Genomic DNA, 14,995 nt, shown 5'->3' on the forward strand with positions numbered 1-14,995 from the left:
GCTGATTTGAGGTTAAGTAAAATATGAAATGCCTCTGAAAACCAAACCTTACAAAGATGTGTTCTTGATACAAACTTGATGTAACTCTCATCTAAAACCTTACAGAAACAGCTAATCTATACAACCAACTTTAACACGGATCTGTGCAACGAATTCATATCTTGGATTGACCGCCAAAGCATTTTGGCACCGGAAAAATAATCAGTTTCGGAGACGTGAAAGGATTTGCAAAAGGATTTTTGGCTAGCCTGCGGTTCAGTGTTTATATTAGCCGACAGCACAAAGGGTTCCCACAAGATCCCATCTTGTTCAATCTTGTGTTTTGCAAGAGGGTTTAGCAGTTGACAAAACCATCATCTTTCGTCTGGGTAACGTTGAACAGCTGCCATTTACAGGAGATTTCTTGTGCTAGTTCCTTTAGCATTGGTCAAAATCCAGTATCCTACCCCATCAGTTTCTTGGCTCCTGCTTCAGATAGATGCTTGAGGGAATGGTATAAGATCTCGGCTGAGACAGACAGATAAACAACAATATATTTTAACATTAAACGTGGTGTGAAGCAAATGATACATCATTCACCCAGATCTAAAGAAATGTTTATGTACAAGATCACAGTTCCCTAAAATACTAGAAGCCGACTTTTGTGGGTTATGGAAGTCCTATTATTTGAAGCGATTAGACATTTTTTCATGAAACAAAGGCAGATTTGGTAGGGGAAGAATTTCAGGTTTTTAATCCCCTTAATAATCAGGAATATCCACGTTCAGAGAAAATGCAAGATTGCTTACCTGTGTTGTACTCGTCATTAAACTGCTTGCAAGCTCATTGTTAATTGAGACAGGCAAAGGCGGCATCCGGCTGATGATACCAGGCATCTCCTTCATGCTGCAGTAACGATAAGTAAGAGTATAGTAAATCAAGATTTCATAGACGAGAAGGAGAAAGACACAGAGGAAAGTATCATTAGTGATTCAACATGCTATTAGATTGACATACTCATTCAAGATGGCACTGATGTTATTTCTTGCCATATAAAACAGACTGACGTTATCCTGTAGCTGAATGCAGAAAGTAGGATGTCAGGATGGGAATTCCATTACGAAAGGACAAGAAATGTACCCCAACCAAACAATGAGTTACAATGAATAAACACTGTGCATGTGAAAAATATGATCTACAATCTTTTTTTAGTCAATTTTCTGCTCATGCCAATCTTTTTCTCTACCAAGTAGCATTTGGATCAGATACAAATCAATTACCTTGCACACAGAAAGGTTTGAAGAAATTTGACTGAAAGCTTGAGCATTCTGCCGTAGACGCTCCATAACCGCATCACTTAGACCTAAGAGAATAAAAGTTTGGAAAATATATGAGACCTAAAGAAGTAAAGATGTGACAGGTGAGAAAAAGGTATCTAGCTAACTAAGGAGATGAAACAATAATTGAGAGACTCCAGGAACTCTTCAACATCGATAATGCCTAGATTCAGGCATCAACAAGATGAACTACAAATTGCCTAGTACATCTGACTGCTATTTCGGAAAATATGCAATTTGTCTTCCTAGAATAATCCTTCTTTACAGATATATCCTTTTCAGGAGAGAGAAGAAGGAAATAATAGCGACAATACTGTTATAGTGTAACCCAAATAGTACTAACCTTCAAAAGGCATGCGTGCACTCTGGCACATATGGTTTATGGCATATGTAGCATTTTGTTGAGGCAAAGTCGAAAACATGTTCAGTTTTGGGGGTAAATCCACCACCTAAATCAAAGAAATCAGTTACGTGAGTGTTGGGTTTCTCAAGTAGAAAATGGTTGTAGCTGTATGAACAAAATTCCATTTGCAGCCAATAACCTCTTGTAAAGAAAACTATAACCTAGGACATCTACCATCATCTGTTTATTTAGTAACATTACATACCTTTCTATAACTAACCGTCGTGCCGGTACTATGTTCTTCCCCTTTTCTTCGTTTTTGCTGAAAAAACGGATTCCATTCTTAGCCCAGACAAACTCAAAGGTCATGAGTTAAATAGTTGAAAGATAAAATAATAGCAAACTAGAGTTATTATAAATGTTAAAAAGGGGCAATGTCAAAACTTATATTAGTACGAGTCATATATCTGCTTGTACAACTCAAGTCATAAAATATCTATCCATTTCTTCAGCCCAACTTCATAGAAGAAATCTGACTGGATAGACAGTATGGATAAGCCGATAAGGTAATCTGTTAACTTCCTTTTCCAATCTTATTATGCGAGTCTAACACTACAGTGTAGGCCATACTGCAGACAATATAACCAATGTTTAATCATCGCTTCATAACTCAAGAGTCGGCCATATGAAATCTTATCTTTCATAAAGGTAACATATCAAAATAAACTTCAGAAAGTCGAAAAAAACCCAAGGATATCTGACATCACCCATTTGGCGAATTTAGATTCAGGGTAACTACAGAAATCAAATCAAGCTTTAGGGTCAAATCTAGTTCCAACATGACTCCATAGCTAATAGAAAGCCAGATCTATCGTCAGCAATACTTGTTATTCCTCCTCTTATACACTCTTAACCATACTTTAAACAACCTTTATGATATGGTAAGGTGTCTTTTCATCAATAGAGCAATAGAGAACTTTAAGCCTAGCTTATAGCCAAAAAAATATAAAAGAACTTTTCCCATAGGACTTTATCTTTAACAAAGCATACACCCAAAGTAGCATCACCATGTTGGTTCCCCATTTTTCATCTCCCAAGCAAAATGACGTTACCAAATAACAAGAAATCTGCAAGCCACTTACTGAAACTTAATGACAATGCATTAGAAACTTACCGTCATCCATTTACATCTCATTGCTACATCCCGTACACTTTTCTCTGGTAGAGTTGCTGCGATCTTTACATACTTCGTAACTTGTGGTACATCTTTAAATCTACAAAATACATGACAAATGTTTCAGGCAAGCAAAAAAAGCAACAAAAGGTAATAAACTAAAATTGAAACACAGAGTAAAAAAAAGAAAAACTCAGGCAGCTCTCCTAGAAAACCAAGGGTACAAAACTGATATATCTATAAGAATCTGAATCGGCTTATGAATTCGAGATAACAACATGTGCTATAAGTCTATAACAGTTCATATGAAATACAAATGTAAAACCTTTTCCTTTATCTACTCTACCATTGTGTAATAGCTACGAAGTAAGAAAATTTGCAGAGAACAAAGAACAATGAAGAATAACAAAAACACTTACTTTGCAAGACCTTTCTCCAATACATACTGCTCCTCAACAGACCAATCAACAGCCAAAGAAGCTTCATGTTTGAGTCCAGTAACCGAAGTCGGAGAGTTTACAGTTAGGTGGAATCCAGAGGAAGCATTCATGCTTGAATTTGCCGAAAATACTAAACCGGTCGTGCTAGTGCTCGGTACGCAATAATTATCCATTGGAATCATCACTCGAAAGTTTCTTCACAGTAAGTAATTTGACCTACAACGAATCACGCCCAAAAACATGTTCAATTTAGGGTTTTAGCAATTCAGAATCATACGGAAAGATTCGATTAAAACTCAACAGAAACCTAAAAGAGTTAAACTTGAGCAAAACCCACCTCGAATTTAGCTTAAAAAGAAGACGAGTATGCTTCTCCGGAGCTATAGATGTCGTCGATGCAAAACCCTAAACCCACAACGATTGGTGATGCAAGTAGAGATTTTGAAATCGTGAAGCCACAAATTTCAGAGAGATCGCAATAGAGATGAAAAAAGATTAAGAATTGTGATTCGATTCGCGAGAGAGTGATGACAGCAAGATGCGAAGAACTTTCGAATTGCAGAAGCTGGCGAGGAGAGAGAGAGAGAAATGGTGGTTTAGTTTTGTTGTTTTGTATTGGTTTATTCTTCGTGAAGCAGAACCACTTTTTATTCCATTGTGGTGGTTTTGCTTTTTTGTTTTGTCCACTCTTTGAAGAAAGATGGTTTGTTCCTGATTATTTTTATCTTTTTACGCTATCTTGTGAATTACACAGTCACATACACTTTGGAACTTTTTTTTTTTAATCGATATTTAAATTACAACAAGGTGTTAGAAATCATAAAGTTGAGTATCCATTTTATTTCGTTTGTCTTAAGCAAAAGTTGGGTGAAATATTATGACATTTGTTATGGAGGGAAAAAAAAAATATGACATATATACTAGTATTTTTGCAGCACTTTGGTGACGGATGGGTAAAAACGCTCTCGGGTTATTTGGATATCCGACCCGTTTTAAAAAATCCTTCACAAAAAATTTGTTGGGTTGGATTATATTTAACCCAACTCATACACCGGATATTCCATATTTAATAATTTAGATATTTAGAAGATTTGATTAAGATTTAGAATTATGATTCTCCTATCATCTTTGTTTAATTTGTTTTTAACTGTTTTGAATCATCATATAATACATAAAGTAAAAAAAAAAATTAATTTTTTTTCTGCATATACAGTGATTCGAAATTTTAGAAACGGATATATATTATCTAATTGACGAAAATGTGTGTTCAACGTTCTACATCGATTAAAATATTTAGACAATGATTCAGAATCATATCATGAATAAGATCAACATTAATAAAATAAATGAGTTTTTTGGCCTGACGAATTTGGCGGGACGGATTTTTGAATCAACAATAATAAAAAGATTAAAATATCATTAATCTGCCGCTTCAATACGGATTAAATCCTTTTTTTTAATACCACCAATATTAGACATATTAAATCAGTCTCATTTAGAAAAGAATTAATAAAACCAAAAATTGTCCCGTGGTATAATGTTACTTAATAACAATATTTATAAAATTTTAAAATATCATTAACATGCCGCTTTAATACATATTAAATCTTCAGTTTATTAAAATATAAATGTCTTAGAGAATGATACGATTTGTAAACTTTTATATATAATAAATAATCATTAAATTTTAAAACAAAAACAAATCACGGGACGGGTTAAGAAATTACGGAACGGGTTATATTTCGGAAATGATTTATATGGCGGACGAATTTGAATCAATATTTATATACCGCTTTAATACGGGTTAAATCCTCAGTTTATTAATAATTGTCTTGTGGACTCGTGGTATACCGTTACTTAATAACAATTGTAAACTATAATATAAATAAATATATTATAAGGAGATACAATTTACAAAATATTTTTATACCAACTTTAAAATTAAATCATCCCGCGGTATACCGTGGGTTAAAATCTAGTTTGTTATTATATGTGTTACTTCACACATGTATTTGTTGTAGAGCTATACTTATGTATTTTCATGTTTACTTACTTATCATAGTAATAAGGTGAATAATAAAAGCCTTAAAAACGGATTAGGCTATTTTATGGCAGACAACCAATTCACTATAGACCAAATTTATTTTTGATTTAGTTGGATGATGTAGGAAAAGCGGAGTAAACCGTTAACAGACTAACCCACTCTATTTGTGAAACAAACAACAAACCGCCGCCGACCAAATTTATCTCTACGTAATAGCGATTTATAGTTAGCCCGTCGCAGACTTGTTCTATTTATTTCAACCCACACTACTATGAATTATAGTTTATGAATGGTAAACAAAAAACGGTTCAAACCGCAAACAAATTTATTTGTTCTAATCGCCGCAACCATTCGAACCCTCTATGTAAAAGCGGTTTGTAATTGGTCAGCGGCAAATTTCTTTTATATATTTGTTATAGAATATAATTTATGAATGGTAAATAAAAAATGATTTAATCCACAAACGAATTCGTCTGTTCAACCCAAAATAATTGACCACTAGAAACTAGAAACGTAAAATACATGGCCATGACCAGCTGAACACAAGAAAACCGCATCAAAACACACAACAAGTCAACAACTAATAGAAAGCCTTTATCCCTAGTTCATTGATTTGGCATTTGAAACCTTAGTCACAAGATTACTAAGCATTATTTATAAGCTGTTTCTTTTTACTCTGAAATTGCAATGGCCATCACTAGAGTAAGGTGTATAGTTTGTAATCACATATGAGCCATATTAAAGAGTTAAAGAAGCAAAGGAAAACAATTCCTTGTGCTGCTCCACAGAAAATCTGCATCTGTATACACTTCTTCCTCTTCCTACTCTAATTACATATCCAAAATGCGTAAAAAAAAAACCATAAAAGAAGAGACTTTGTTAGAAGTCCATTAGGGGAATTTGATTAGAATCACTAGCAACTTCTAATGAAGAAGACAAAGATAAATGTTGTGTTTTGACTTTTATGCCCCTAATCGTTCAAAACAAAACCCTAAATTCAATCAATTGGGTCAGCAAACAGATCTAATCCTCCACCACCACACTCTCCAATTGTCTTCCAAGTACAGAAAGATGATAGCTGTGATCGGATTGCTTCTGGGTTTTCTAGTTTCAGCATTGTTCCTAATCCAAGGCAAGCGAAGTAGATCAAACGACAATCAAGAGAAGAAGAGGTCTAGTCACGAGCCTGTAGAGGTAAGACCAAAAAGTTACAGCAAGAGTGAAGTCGCAGTACATAACAAAAGGAACGATTGTTGGGTCATAATCAAAGATAGAGTCTATGATGTTACTTCTTATGTTGAAGAACATCCTGGTGGTGACGCCATTCTAGATCATGCTGGTGATGATTCTACTGATGGCTTCTTCGGACCACAACACGCCACTCGTGTATTCGACATGATTGAGGATTTCTACATCGGAGAACTTCTTAAGTAAGCAAAAAAGTTGGCTTTTTTATTCTCTTCTGATTGAAGATTTGAGATTGTAGAACCTTTTGTCTTGCTAGTATATCTCTTTCTTTTTCTTCCATTGTATTGCCAAAGTTTCCTCCTTTTCTATTAATTTTAATCGGAAATCTCGAGTTTCAGAGCTTAAAGCTAAGCTCTGTTTCAAGTGTTCTAAACTAAGCTCTGTTTCGAGTGTTCTAAATCCATCAATTTTGAGTTTAATCTATTGAATTTCTTGTGGGAAACAATTGGATCATAAGAACGTAACTCTTTTACTGTGATGAAGATTCGACAAAAAAGCATAGCAGAGATCTAGAATTCGAGTTCTATCTGATATGGGACCTAAATCCAAAAACAGAAGCATTAACCTCTGGTTTAACCCAAACGAACTACCAACGTTCATATGATGAAGGTCGGCCTCCAGCTCGGCTAGGACGGTCATAAGGACCTGGTCTGCTTCTGTAGGGTCTTCCCTCATCACGTATCGGTCCCATAGCTCCATACCTATCACTTGTATCCCTTGCGTATCTGTCCCTGTCATAGCTTCTCTCTCGCCCGCGATATTCATTCTCAAGATGATGTTCAGGCATCCCATACCTATCACTCACAAAACGGTCTCCAGGTGGTGCGTATCTACATTGTTAATGCATCAAAAGGTCATGACTTTCCCAAACGAATACATGTTGGAACACTTTATTTAGACCTGAGGACAACAGCTACAAACCTCTCAAATGGATAGTGATCACGAGCCTCATACTTGTCTCCACTCTCAAAGCGGTCCCTGTAGCTATATCGTCCCCCATCTCTGTCACGGCGTCCATCCATGTAGCGGTCACGCTCACGCTCCAGATCACGATCTCCATAGCGATCTCGGTGTCCATCGAATTCTCCAAGTCTAGAGCGCATCGCAAGGGAAACTCTGAACCGACCTCCTTCGCCACCAGTTGATGGGCAGTCTCGAGCCCAATGACCAGGGCGTCTGCACTTAAAGCACTCATCCTCGCTTCCCTTCCCTCGAGATGAGTAGCCTCCACCTTTCTGTAAATGGTCTACATCGTCTCCACCAACTTTGGGCTCAGCTTTGTTCACCGAGATAACCCTATCTCCCAACTCCCTCCCATGCATGTGTTTAATTGCTTCATCAGCTCCTCTGCGATCAGTGAATGTGATAAACCCAAAACCACGTGGACGGCCAGTATCTTTCCCCACCATAATCTACAATTACACAAAGAAGACCAACAATGTTATTAAAATGCATATTGAGCCAGGAACAAGATATATTACTAAGAATCAGATGTTACATTAGAGTTAAGAAATAAGAAGATATATTACATTCCTATCTCTCATATAGCATGTCCTAGAAGTGGCAAACTCAGAACATTTAAAAGCAAACAGAAGACGGCAGCAAGATTCACAAATTTTACTTCATTTTAAGTCCTTAGAACCACACAACACAAAGTCAAATTAAATCAGCATACATGTAGAAATACTTATCCACAAGAAGTATCTCCACAACAATAAGCCTAGCAAAACAATGTTGGAGATTAGCCTCTAGCCAACCATACTTTAAACCCTTGCAACAGACATGTTACCTCAAATCAGTTTCCCATTATCTAATGTTCCCACAACAAATCCACAGAAAATGCGTTTTCCATGTAATTCCACCAAAAAAGAAGACTAATATTCTGATCAAGACCATTATTGACCAGAAACTTATCATCTTGGTGTATTGATAGACTACTTAGAGATGCTTCCATGTGCCAATAACTGTACTTTTACAATTACACCAACTAGCGGCTCATGGTGAATGAGTACAGGAAAACCATCTCAGTGACTACTAGTTGGTGTAAAAGATGGTTAGTCCTGGTTAGTCCTGGTTGGTGCAAACTTGCTGAAAAGAGAGCTCAGCTGCAATATCCAACAAAACACAGTGATGTCAAACCAAAACTACTGCACTGATGTTGAGACAAGAGCCAAGGCTAAGGGAACAGTATGGAGCACAGTCCACAGAGCATGATCTGAATCAAAACTCTTGCACTTCCAAGCATAAGGCTCTCAAACAGATTTTCCGATCAAGAGAAGGTAGAAATGCATGTTTACTTCCTAAGAAAGCTCTACTAATTCCTCCACTGCATCCTTCAACAAGTAAAAAAACCTCACTATATGCGTGTGCTCTTCAACAGAATAGATGATGGACTCTTAGGTTCATCAAACAAAACAATCCTACAATCTCAGAGATATTATTCAGTAAACACAAGTTCCAAAACGAGTCTCTGAGACTTCTGATCATCTGTTTGTATCACTCAATGTAAGCAGCAGAAGCAAAGTACGAGAATCGATACAAGACCTGACACTCAGTGATTTTCCCATAGCGGTCAAAAGTACTCTCAAGCTGTCTCTCTGTGACATCCCAGGACAATCCTCCAACGAAGATTCTGCTCTCAAGATTTCTATCGTTTTCTCTATCTTTCATTGTGAAACTCTCACTGAAACCAAAAGAGAAACAACAACAACGCATAAACATAGTTAACCCACAAAATCAAACTCAAGAAACCTTATAGAACTCATCCGTTTCGAAAGAATCACCCAAACTAGTAAACTAGTAAAACAAAAATCTATTGAAACTACGAATTGGGTAGAGAAACTTTCTGAAATCCCAAGTAAGAAAAAGAAACACCAGAAATCTTGATTTGATAAACCCTAATTACTCACCGCTAATCCAAAGGTCAGAACTTTCTGCGTTTTTGATGATTGGTGATGGACAAAGAAATAACTGCAGAGGATTGATTACCTTCAACTTAATTATATATAAGGGATAAAATGCTGTGAACTCAATGACTAAAACACCCTTCGAAAAGTTAGTTAATTACAAAAATAACCTATAAACCCTAAAACCCTTCTCTTTAGCAAGAAAGCTCTCCCCTTTTTTCAGTCTCCAAGCTCTCTCTTCTGCGGAACTTACGGTACGAAAGTCTCCTCTTTTCTATTCACTCCAATCCAAAGGTTGGTCCTTTTCGATTGATTTCGAGGAGGATTTTGATTTCTAAATTTGGGTATTGTAGGTTTTGTCTCTGTAGAGTAGAAGCACGAAGAAAGAAAAATGATAAAGAGACGATTTTACAAGCTTGAGCATGGTGATAAAGACAGTGGATCCGATTCATCTTGTTTCTCTTCTGATTCTGATCCTGAGACGGAAGAATCAGAAGAATCTGAAGAAGAAGACTCTGTTGCAGAAGTTTCTGAAGAAGATGATGAATCCTCAGGTTTGCTTCTTCAATTGAGCCATTATGTCTTTTAGTTCTCTTGTGATTGTACTTGATGAGAACCTTTGGAGAACGTAAGTGACGATATTTGCTTATTCTCTGTTATAGATGCTGACGAAGACGCTGATGTTGATGATGGTGATGGTGATGATAACTCTGATGCTGATGACTATGGTGGGACATTGGAGAAGATGTCAATGAATCGTTATTTAGAAGAACCACCGGAAGAGGAGGAAGAGAACTATATTCTAGGTTGCATGATACAATCCAAATCGGTTTATAAATGCAGATATTGTCCAACAGTTGTTTGCTTGAATGAGACCACAATGCAAGCTCATGTTTCATCAAAGGTAAATTACTTTGCTTTGAACTAGAATGGTGTGTTTTTCTTTTTGGAATCTAAGAAGTAGATAATAAGAACGAGATTTGTTTTGAGCTTTTTCTTTGTAGTCTTGTAGTTGATCGAATTGTATTTGTCATTTGACTCATTTCAGAAGCATGCTCGTATGGAGAAATTAGTGAAAGAAGGAAAGGTCAGAACTGATGACGAAGAATTTGAAGATCAAGAGACAGCATCTCAGGTGACATAAGAGAAAATGCCAACGAGTACTTTGTGTTCTGTTGATGAGTCCTAACCAAATTCTTGCAAAAATCTTGAATTTAGGAGAAGCAGATTAAAGGAAACAGAAGATCACAAAGACAGGGAAAGAGATCCCAAAAACAGGAAAAGGTAAACGTAGCTTGCTCGTTACTGTAACCTTGTGAGCATGGTTAGTCGGTTTATCAATTGTTTTTTAATTTAAACATCCAGGGCTCATCAACCAAACATGAAGAAAACGAAGAAGTTGACGATCCAGAAACGCCATTTCAGGTGACATTTAAGAAAATGCCAACAAATGCTTTGTGTTATTCCAATGAGTTCTAACCAAAGTCTTGCAAAAATCTTATATGTAGGAGAAGCAGATAAAAGGAAACAGAAGAGCACGAAGAGAGCATAAGAGATCACAAAATCAGGAAAAGGTAAAATTTACCTGCTCATTTCTGTAACCTTGTGACCATGGTTGGCCTGTCAGAAACCTTACTGGTTCTTCTTTTAATATGAACATCCAGGGTTCATCGACCAAACATGGAGAAAAGGAAGAGGTTGACAATCCAGAGACCCCATCTCAGGTTTTTCTTTTTGACATCTGAGCAAATGCCAACAAGTGCTTTGTGTTCTTCTGATGAATCGTAACTAAATTCTTGCAAAACTCCTAAATGTTGGAGAAGCAGATAAAAGAAAACAGTAGAGCACGAAGACAGCGTAAGAGATTAGAAAAACAGGGAAAGGTAAAAGTAGCCTGCTCATTACTATAACCTTGTGACCATGGATGGTTTGTCAAAAACCTTATTGATTCTTCTTTTAATATGAACATCCAGGGTTCAATAACAAAACATGGAGAAAACGAAGAAGTTGAAGATCCAGAGATGCCATCACAGGTTTTCTTTTAGAATTCTAGCAAATGCAAACAAGTGCTTTGTATTCTTCCGCTGAGTCTTAACCAAATTGTTGCAAAATCATAAATGTAGGAGAAGCAGATAAAAGGAAACAGTAGATCACAAAAACAGCTTAAGAGATCAGAAAAACAGGAAAAGGTAAAGGTCACCCGCTCATAACTGTAACCTTGTAACCATGGTTGGTCTGTCAAAAACCTAATCGATTCATTCTTTCTTATGAATATCCAGAGTTCATTGACCAAGGAAGGAGAAAACGAAGATGCATCGCAAAAGTCTAGAAAGAAAAGACGTCAAACTAAGGATTGAAACCGGTGTATATCCAGCAATATGGTAGGCCAGAAAGATTCATCTTTCTTACTTGGATATCGATGGATAGATGAAGAAAAATAGGTTGAAAGTGAGTTGATTGTGTGATTTTTAAACTTCTAGTTTGGTCTACAAAATATGGTGCTTGTTATAAACTGATATGATTTTGATGAATTGAGTTATACAATTCTTGTGTTTCTTAACCATGGTTGTGTTTCTGTATTCTTTGTCATTCGAACCATTGCCCTACAGGATTAGACCTAGACTATTTCAAACATCATTACATTCTGTTTCACTGAAACCTTCTGGTACAGAATCAGTATTTTTGATTCTTCTCTAAATCGAATATCAGATTACTTGAAAGTTGAAACTATTTTGCTCCAGTAGCATCAATGATCTCTGGCATTTCCCTCTAAATTTTCTGTCATTTTTCTCTCCCCTAGTCAGCACTCAGCACTTGTCTTGAGAAAGTTCAAAGACTTGAGTGAAAAAGACAAAAACTTTAATATTTTCTTCTCTTCTTTTAATCTTTGTCTCCACCATATTCAATTATTGTCTACATATCTGTGTAAAATAGTGGAAGTGTACACACAAAATAATATTTATAAATGCATTGAAAAAGGGAACAAGTGAGACAAGTGAGATTTGATTAACTTCTCCCACTGCTCTTAAAGTGTGAAGAAGCATTGGCTTCACGTGACATCTTCGCTGTCATGTCCGTGATCGAGCTTCTTCATCGATGACATTTACAACAACTGATTCTATCATCACTTGTAAAAAATATCTTGATTCCATCATGATCTCTTCTTGTATGTTCTTCTTGATGTTTGCTTTCTTTTTTATTTCTCTGGTGAGATCAGACGATGTAGAAGCTCTACTGAGTTTGAAATCATCCATTGATCCTTCAAACTCGATTCCATGGCGAGGAACAGATCTTTGCAACTGGGAAGGAGTTAAGAAATGTATCAATGGAAGAGTCTCAAAGCTTGTTCTTGAGAATCTGAACCTCACTGGCTCACTCAACAACAAGAGCTTGAACCAATTGGATCAACTTAGAGTACTTAGTTTCAAAGGCAACTCTCTCTTTGGCTCAATCCCTAACCTCTCCTGTTTGGTTAACCTCAAATCTCTTTATCTCAATGATAATAACTTCTCCGGTGAGTTTCCTGAATCACTCACGTCTCTGCACCGATTGAAAACCGTTGTTCTTTCCGGAAATCGGTTTTCGGGAAAGATCCCTACCTCGTTGCTCCGTCTTTCCCGCCTTTACATGCTTTACGTTGAAGACAATCTCTTCTCTGGTTCCATTCCTCCTCTTAACCAAGCAACTCTCAGATTCTTTAATGTCTCGAATAATCACCTCTCTGGCCATATCCCACTTACACAAGCTTTGAATCGGTTCAATGAGTCGTCGTTTACCAGTAACATTGCTCTCTGCGGTGATCAGATTCAAAACTCATGCAATGACACCACCGGAATCACTTCAACTCCATCAGCAAAACCAGCAATTCCCGTAGCCAAAACGCGTAACAGAAAAAAGCTCATCGGAATCATTTCCGGAAGCATTTGTGGCGGAATTGTGATACTTTTGCTGACATTGCTTCTCATATGTCTGCTTTGGAGACGGAAACGAATCAAATCCAAAAGAGAAGAGAGGAGAAGCAAAGCCGTGGCAGAGTCAGAAGGAGCAAAGACGGCTGAAACAGAGGAAGGTAACAGTGACCACAAAAACAAAAGGTTCTCATGGGAGAAAGAAAGTGAAGAAGGATCAGTGGGGACTCTGGTTTTCTTGGGAAGAGACATCTCGGTGATGAAATACACCATGGATGATCTACTCAAAGCTTCAGCGGAAACGTTGGGAAGAGGAATGTTAGGGAGCACTTACAAGGCGGTGATGGAGTCTGGATTCATCATCACTGTTAAGAGGCTTAAAGACACGGGGCTTCCTCGAATTGATGAATTCAAGAGACACATTGAGATCCTTGGAAGGCTCACGCACCCTAATCTTGTGCCTCTCAGAGCTTATTTCCAAGCCAAAGAAGAGTGTTTGCTCGTCTACGATTACTTCCCCAATGGAAGTCTCTTCTCTCTTATCCATGGTATGTATTTTGCACACACACCATTGATTTTTGTTCTCTGAAGCTTGATGTGTTTTATCTGTGTCTTGTTTCTAGGAAGTAAAGTTTCCGGGAGTGGGAAGCCTCTTCACTGGACATCATGTTTGAAAATAGCAGAGGACTTGGCAATGGGCCTGGTCTACATTCATCAGAATCCTGGCTTAACGCATGGGAACTTGAAATCCTCCAATGTTTTGTTAGGTCCGGACTTCGAGTCTTGCCTCACGGACTACGGTCTCAGCGATCTCCATGATCCTTACTCGACTGAAGACACAAGTGCAGCCTCCCTCTTTTACAAAGCTCCTGAATGCAGAGACTTACGGAAAGCCTCAACACAACCAGCTGATGTTTATAGCTTTGGAGTCCTCCTTCTAGAGCTTCTAACAGGTAGAACTTCATTCAAGGACCTTGTTCATAAAAACGGGTCAGATATCTCCACATGGGTGCGTGCGGTGAGAGACGAAGAGACTGAATTAAGTGAGGAGATGAGTGCTTCTGAGGAGAAACTTCAGGCTCTTTTGAGCATCGCGACAGCTTGCGTGGCTGTTAAGCCGGAAAATCGTCCTGCGATGAGAGAGGTATTAAAAATGGTGAAAGATGCAAGGGCTGAAGCAGCACTGTTCTCATTTAACAGCAGTGATCATTCGCCTGGGAGATGGTCGGATACGATTCAGAGCTTGCCAAGGGAGGATCATATGAGCATATGATTCAAGTTGTTGCAGCCTTCTCCATTGTTTTGATTTTTGAAGTAGCTAGGGGTTCATAATCTTATACTCTCTGGTGTACTATATGCTTCCTAATTTGGATAATACCCACAATCACATTATCACAAGGGGTTGCTTAACAAAACTGAGTCTCTTTAATTAAGGAGAGGCTTACATGTCTTCTTCCACATTTACAAATATATTTTCCTTAGACCGAGACATTCACTTGCTAATGATGGGCTCATTTTTTTTCTTTTTGCTATGAATGTAAATATAATTAAGAAATAAAAAATTTAGGTATTACAAAAGTGCATTTTACTTACATATTTGAGACCTTGGCAAAAAA

The 14,995-nt window shown here is 37.3% G+C and overlaps 5 protein-coding genes across 10 annotated transcripts; 3 read left to right on the forward strand and 2 right to left on the reverse strand.

Annotated features, from left to right (window-relative positions):
• Positions 1 to 5: 5 nt before the first annotated feature.
• LOC9322668 lies at positions 6 to 3,957 on the reverse strand. 2 transcript variants are annotated; one of them, XM_002888080.2, is made up of 9 exons: positions 3,611 to 3,957; positions 3,253 to 3,489; positions 2,834 to 2,933; positions 1,925 to 1,981; positions 1,660 to 1,765; positions 1,260 to 1,342; positions 997 to 1,058; positions 789 to 885; positions 6 to 507 (listed from the first exon to the last, which is right to left on the reverse strand). In XM_002888080.2, the coding sequence occupies exons 2-9, from the start codon at positions 3,453 to 3,455 to the stop codon at positions 451 to 453; spliced, it is 765 nt and encodes a 254-aa protein (XP_002888126.1). In that variant the 5' UTR covers positions 3,456 to 3,489; positions 3,611 to 3,957; the 3' UTR covers positions 6 to 450. The 2 variants fall into 2 exon arrangements, with proteins under 2 accessions (XP_002888126.1, XP_020890112.1); XM_021034453.1 differs by lacking the exon at positions 997 to 1,058 and having other exon boundaries at positions 3,611 to 3,909.
• A 2,374-nt stretch (positions 3,958 to 6,331) lies between these two features.
• Positions 6,332 to 6,916, forward strand: LOC9324190 (cytochrome B5-like protein). Its single transcript, XM_002886556.2, has one exon. It carries the CDS (start codon positions 6,389 to 6,391, stop codon positions 6,749 to 6,751), a length of 363 nt encoding a protein of 120 aa, XP_002886602.1. The 5' UTR covers positions 6,332 to 6,388; the 3' UTR covers positions 6,752 to 6,916.
• A 94-nt stretch (positions 6,917 to 7,010) lies between these two features.
• On the reverse strand, positions 7,011 to 9,553 carry LOC9322669 (glycine-rich RNA-binding protein RZ1B). 2 transcript variants are annotated; one of them, XM_002888081.2, is made up of 4 exons: positions 9,475 to 9,553; positions 9,110 to 9,248; positions 7,487 to 7,977; positions 7,011 to 7,395 (listed from the first exon to the last, which is right to left on the reverse strand). In XM_002888081.2, the coding sequence occupies exons 2-4, from the start codon at positions 9,233 to 9,235 to the stop codon at positions 7,152 to 7,154; spliced, it is 861 nt and encodes a 286-aa protein (XP_002888127.1). In that variant the 5' UTR covers positions 9,236 to 9,248; positions 9,475 to 9,553; the 3' UTR covers positions 7,011 to 7,151. The 2 variants fall into 2 exon arrangements, with proteins under 2 accessions (XP_002888127.1, XP_020890109.1); XM_021034450.1 differs by lacking the exons at positions 9,110 to 9,248; positions 9,475 to 9,553 and adding an exon at positions 8,355 to 9,103 and having other exon boundaries at positions 7,016 to 7,395.
• Positions 9,554 to 9,658: 105 nt separating this feature from the next.
• Positions 9,659 to 12,031, forward strand: LOC9324191 (transcription initiation factor TFIID subunit 11). 4 transcript variants are annotated; one of them, XM_021034445.1, is made up of 12 exons: positions 9,659 to 9,725; positions 9,825 to 10,025; positions 10,134 to 10,375; positions 10,520 to 10,606; positions 10,690 to 10,755; positions 10,837 to 10,896; positions 10,980 to 11,045; positions 11,136 to 11,195; positions 11,295 to 11,354; positions 11,445 to 11,504; positions 11,595 to 11,660; positions 11,751 to 12,031. In XM_021034445.1, exons 2-12 carry the CDS (start codon positions 9,863 to 9,865, stop codon positions 11,826 to 11,828), a joined length of 1,008 nt encoding a protein of 335 aa, XP_020890104.1. In that variant the 5' UTR covers positions 9,659 to 9,725; positions 9,825 to 9,862; the 3' UTR covers positions 11,829 to 12,031. The 4 variants fall into 4 exon arrangements, with proteins under 4 accessions (XP_020890104.1, XP_020890105.1, XP_020890106.1 ...); XM_021034446.1 differs by having other exon boundaries at positions 11,298 to 11,354; XM_021034447.1 differs by lacking the exons at positions 10,837 to 10,896; positions 10,980 to 11,045.
• Positions 12,032 to 12,426: 395 nt separating this feature from the next.
• On the forward strand, positions 12,427 to 14,794 carry LOC9322670 (inactive leucine-rich repeat receptor-like serine/threonine-protein kinase At1g60630). The gene is made up of 2 exons (XM_002886558.2): positions 12,427 to 13,927; positions 14,003 to 14,794. Exons 1-2 carry the CDS (start codon positions 12,568 to 12,570, stop codon positions 14,650 to 14,652), a joined length of 2,010 nt encoding a protein of 669 aa, XP_002886604.2. The 5' UTR covers positions 12,427 to 12,567; the 3' UTR covers positions 14,653 to 14,794.
• The last annotated feature ends 201 nt before the right edge of the window (positions 14,795 to 14,995 follow it).

Source organism: Arabidopsis lyrata (genome assembly GCF_000004255.2).
Source record: "Arabidopsis lyrata subsp. lyrata unplaced genomic scaffold ARALYscaffold_2, whole genome shotgun sequence".
Classification (NCBI taxonomy): Eukaryota; Viridiplantae; Streptophyta; class Magnoliopsida; order Brassicales; family Brassicaceae; genus Arabidopsis; species Arabidopsis lyrata.

What these genes read in the sequence shown, in the direction of transcription:
- LOC9324191 (XM_021034445.1), top strand. Translation starts at nt 9,863, where the DNA reads ATGATAAAGAGACGATTTTACAAGCTTGAGCATGGTGATAAAGACAGT. An exon ending in AGAAGATGATGAATCCTCAG is followed by an intron (nt 10,026 to 10,133) that starts GTTTGCTTCTTC and finishes TCTCTGTTATAG; the next exon opens with ATGCTGACGAAGACGCTGAT. An exon ending in GATTAGAAAAACAGGGAAAG is followed by an intron (nt 11,355 to 11,444) that starts GTAAAAGTAGCC and finishes ATGAACATCCAG; the next exon opens with GGTTCAATAACAAAACATGG.
- LOC9322669 (XM_002888081.2), bottom strand. Translation starts at nt 9,235, where the DNA reads ATGAAAGATAGAGAAAACGATAGAAATCTTGAGAGCAGAATCTTCGTT. An exon ending in GGAAAATCACTGAGTGTCAG is followed by an intron (nt 7,978 to 9,109) that starts GTCTTGTATCGA and finishes GTGTAATTGTAG; the next exon opens with ATTATGGTGGGGAAAGATAC. An exon ending in GATCACTATCCATTTGAGAG is followed by an intron (nt 7,396 to 7,486) that starts GTTTGTAGCTGT and finishes TTAACAATGTAG; the next exon opens with ATACGCACCACCTGGAGACC.
- LOC9322670 (XM_002886558.2), top strand. Translation starts at nt 12,568, where the DNA reads ATGACATTTACAACAACTGATTCTATCATCACTTGTAAAAAATATCTT. An exon ending in TCTCTTCTCTCTTATCCATG is followed by an intron (nt 13,928 to 14,002) that starts GTATGTATTTTG and finishes TCTTGTTTCTAG; the next exon opens with GAAGTAAAGTTTCCGGGAGT.
- LOC9324190 (XM_002886556.2), top strand. Translation starts at nt 6,389, where the DNA reads ATGATAGCTGTGATCGGATTGCTTCTGGGTTTTCTAGTTTCAGCATTG.
- LOC9322668 (XM_002888080.2), bottom strand. Translation starts at nt 3,455, where the DNA reads ATGATTCCAATGGATAATTATTGCGTACCGAGCACTAGCACGACCGGT. An exon ending in TGAGATGTAAATGGATGACG is followed by an intron (nt 1,982 to 2,833) that starts GTAAGTTTCTAA and finishes CCGTTTTTTCAG; the next exon opens with CAAAAACGAAGAAAAGGGGA. An exon ending in ATCAGTGCCATCTTGAATGA is followed by an intron (nt 886 to 996) that starts GTATGTCAATCT and finishes TCGTTACTGCAG; the next exon opens with CATGAAGGAGATGCCTGGTA.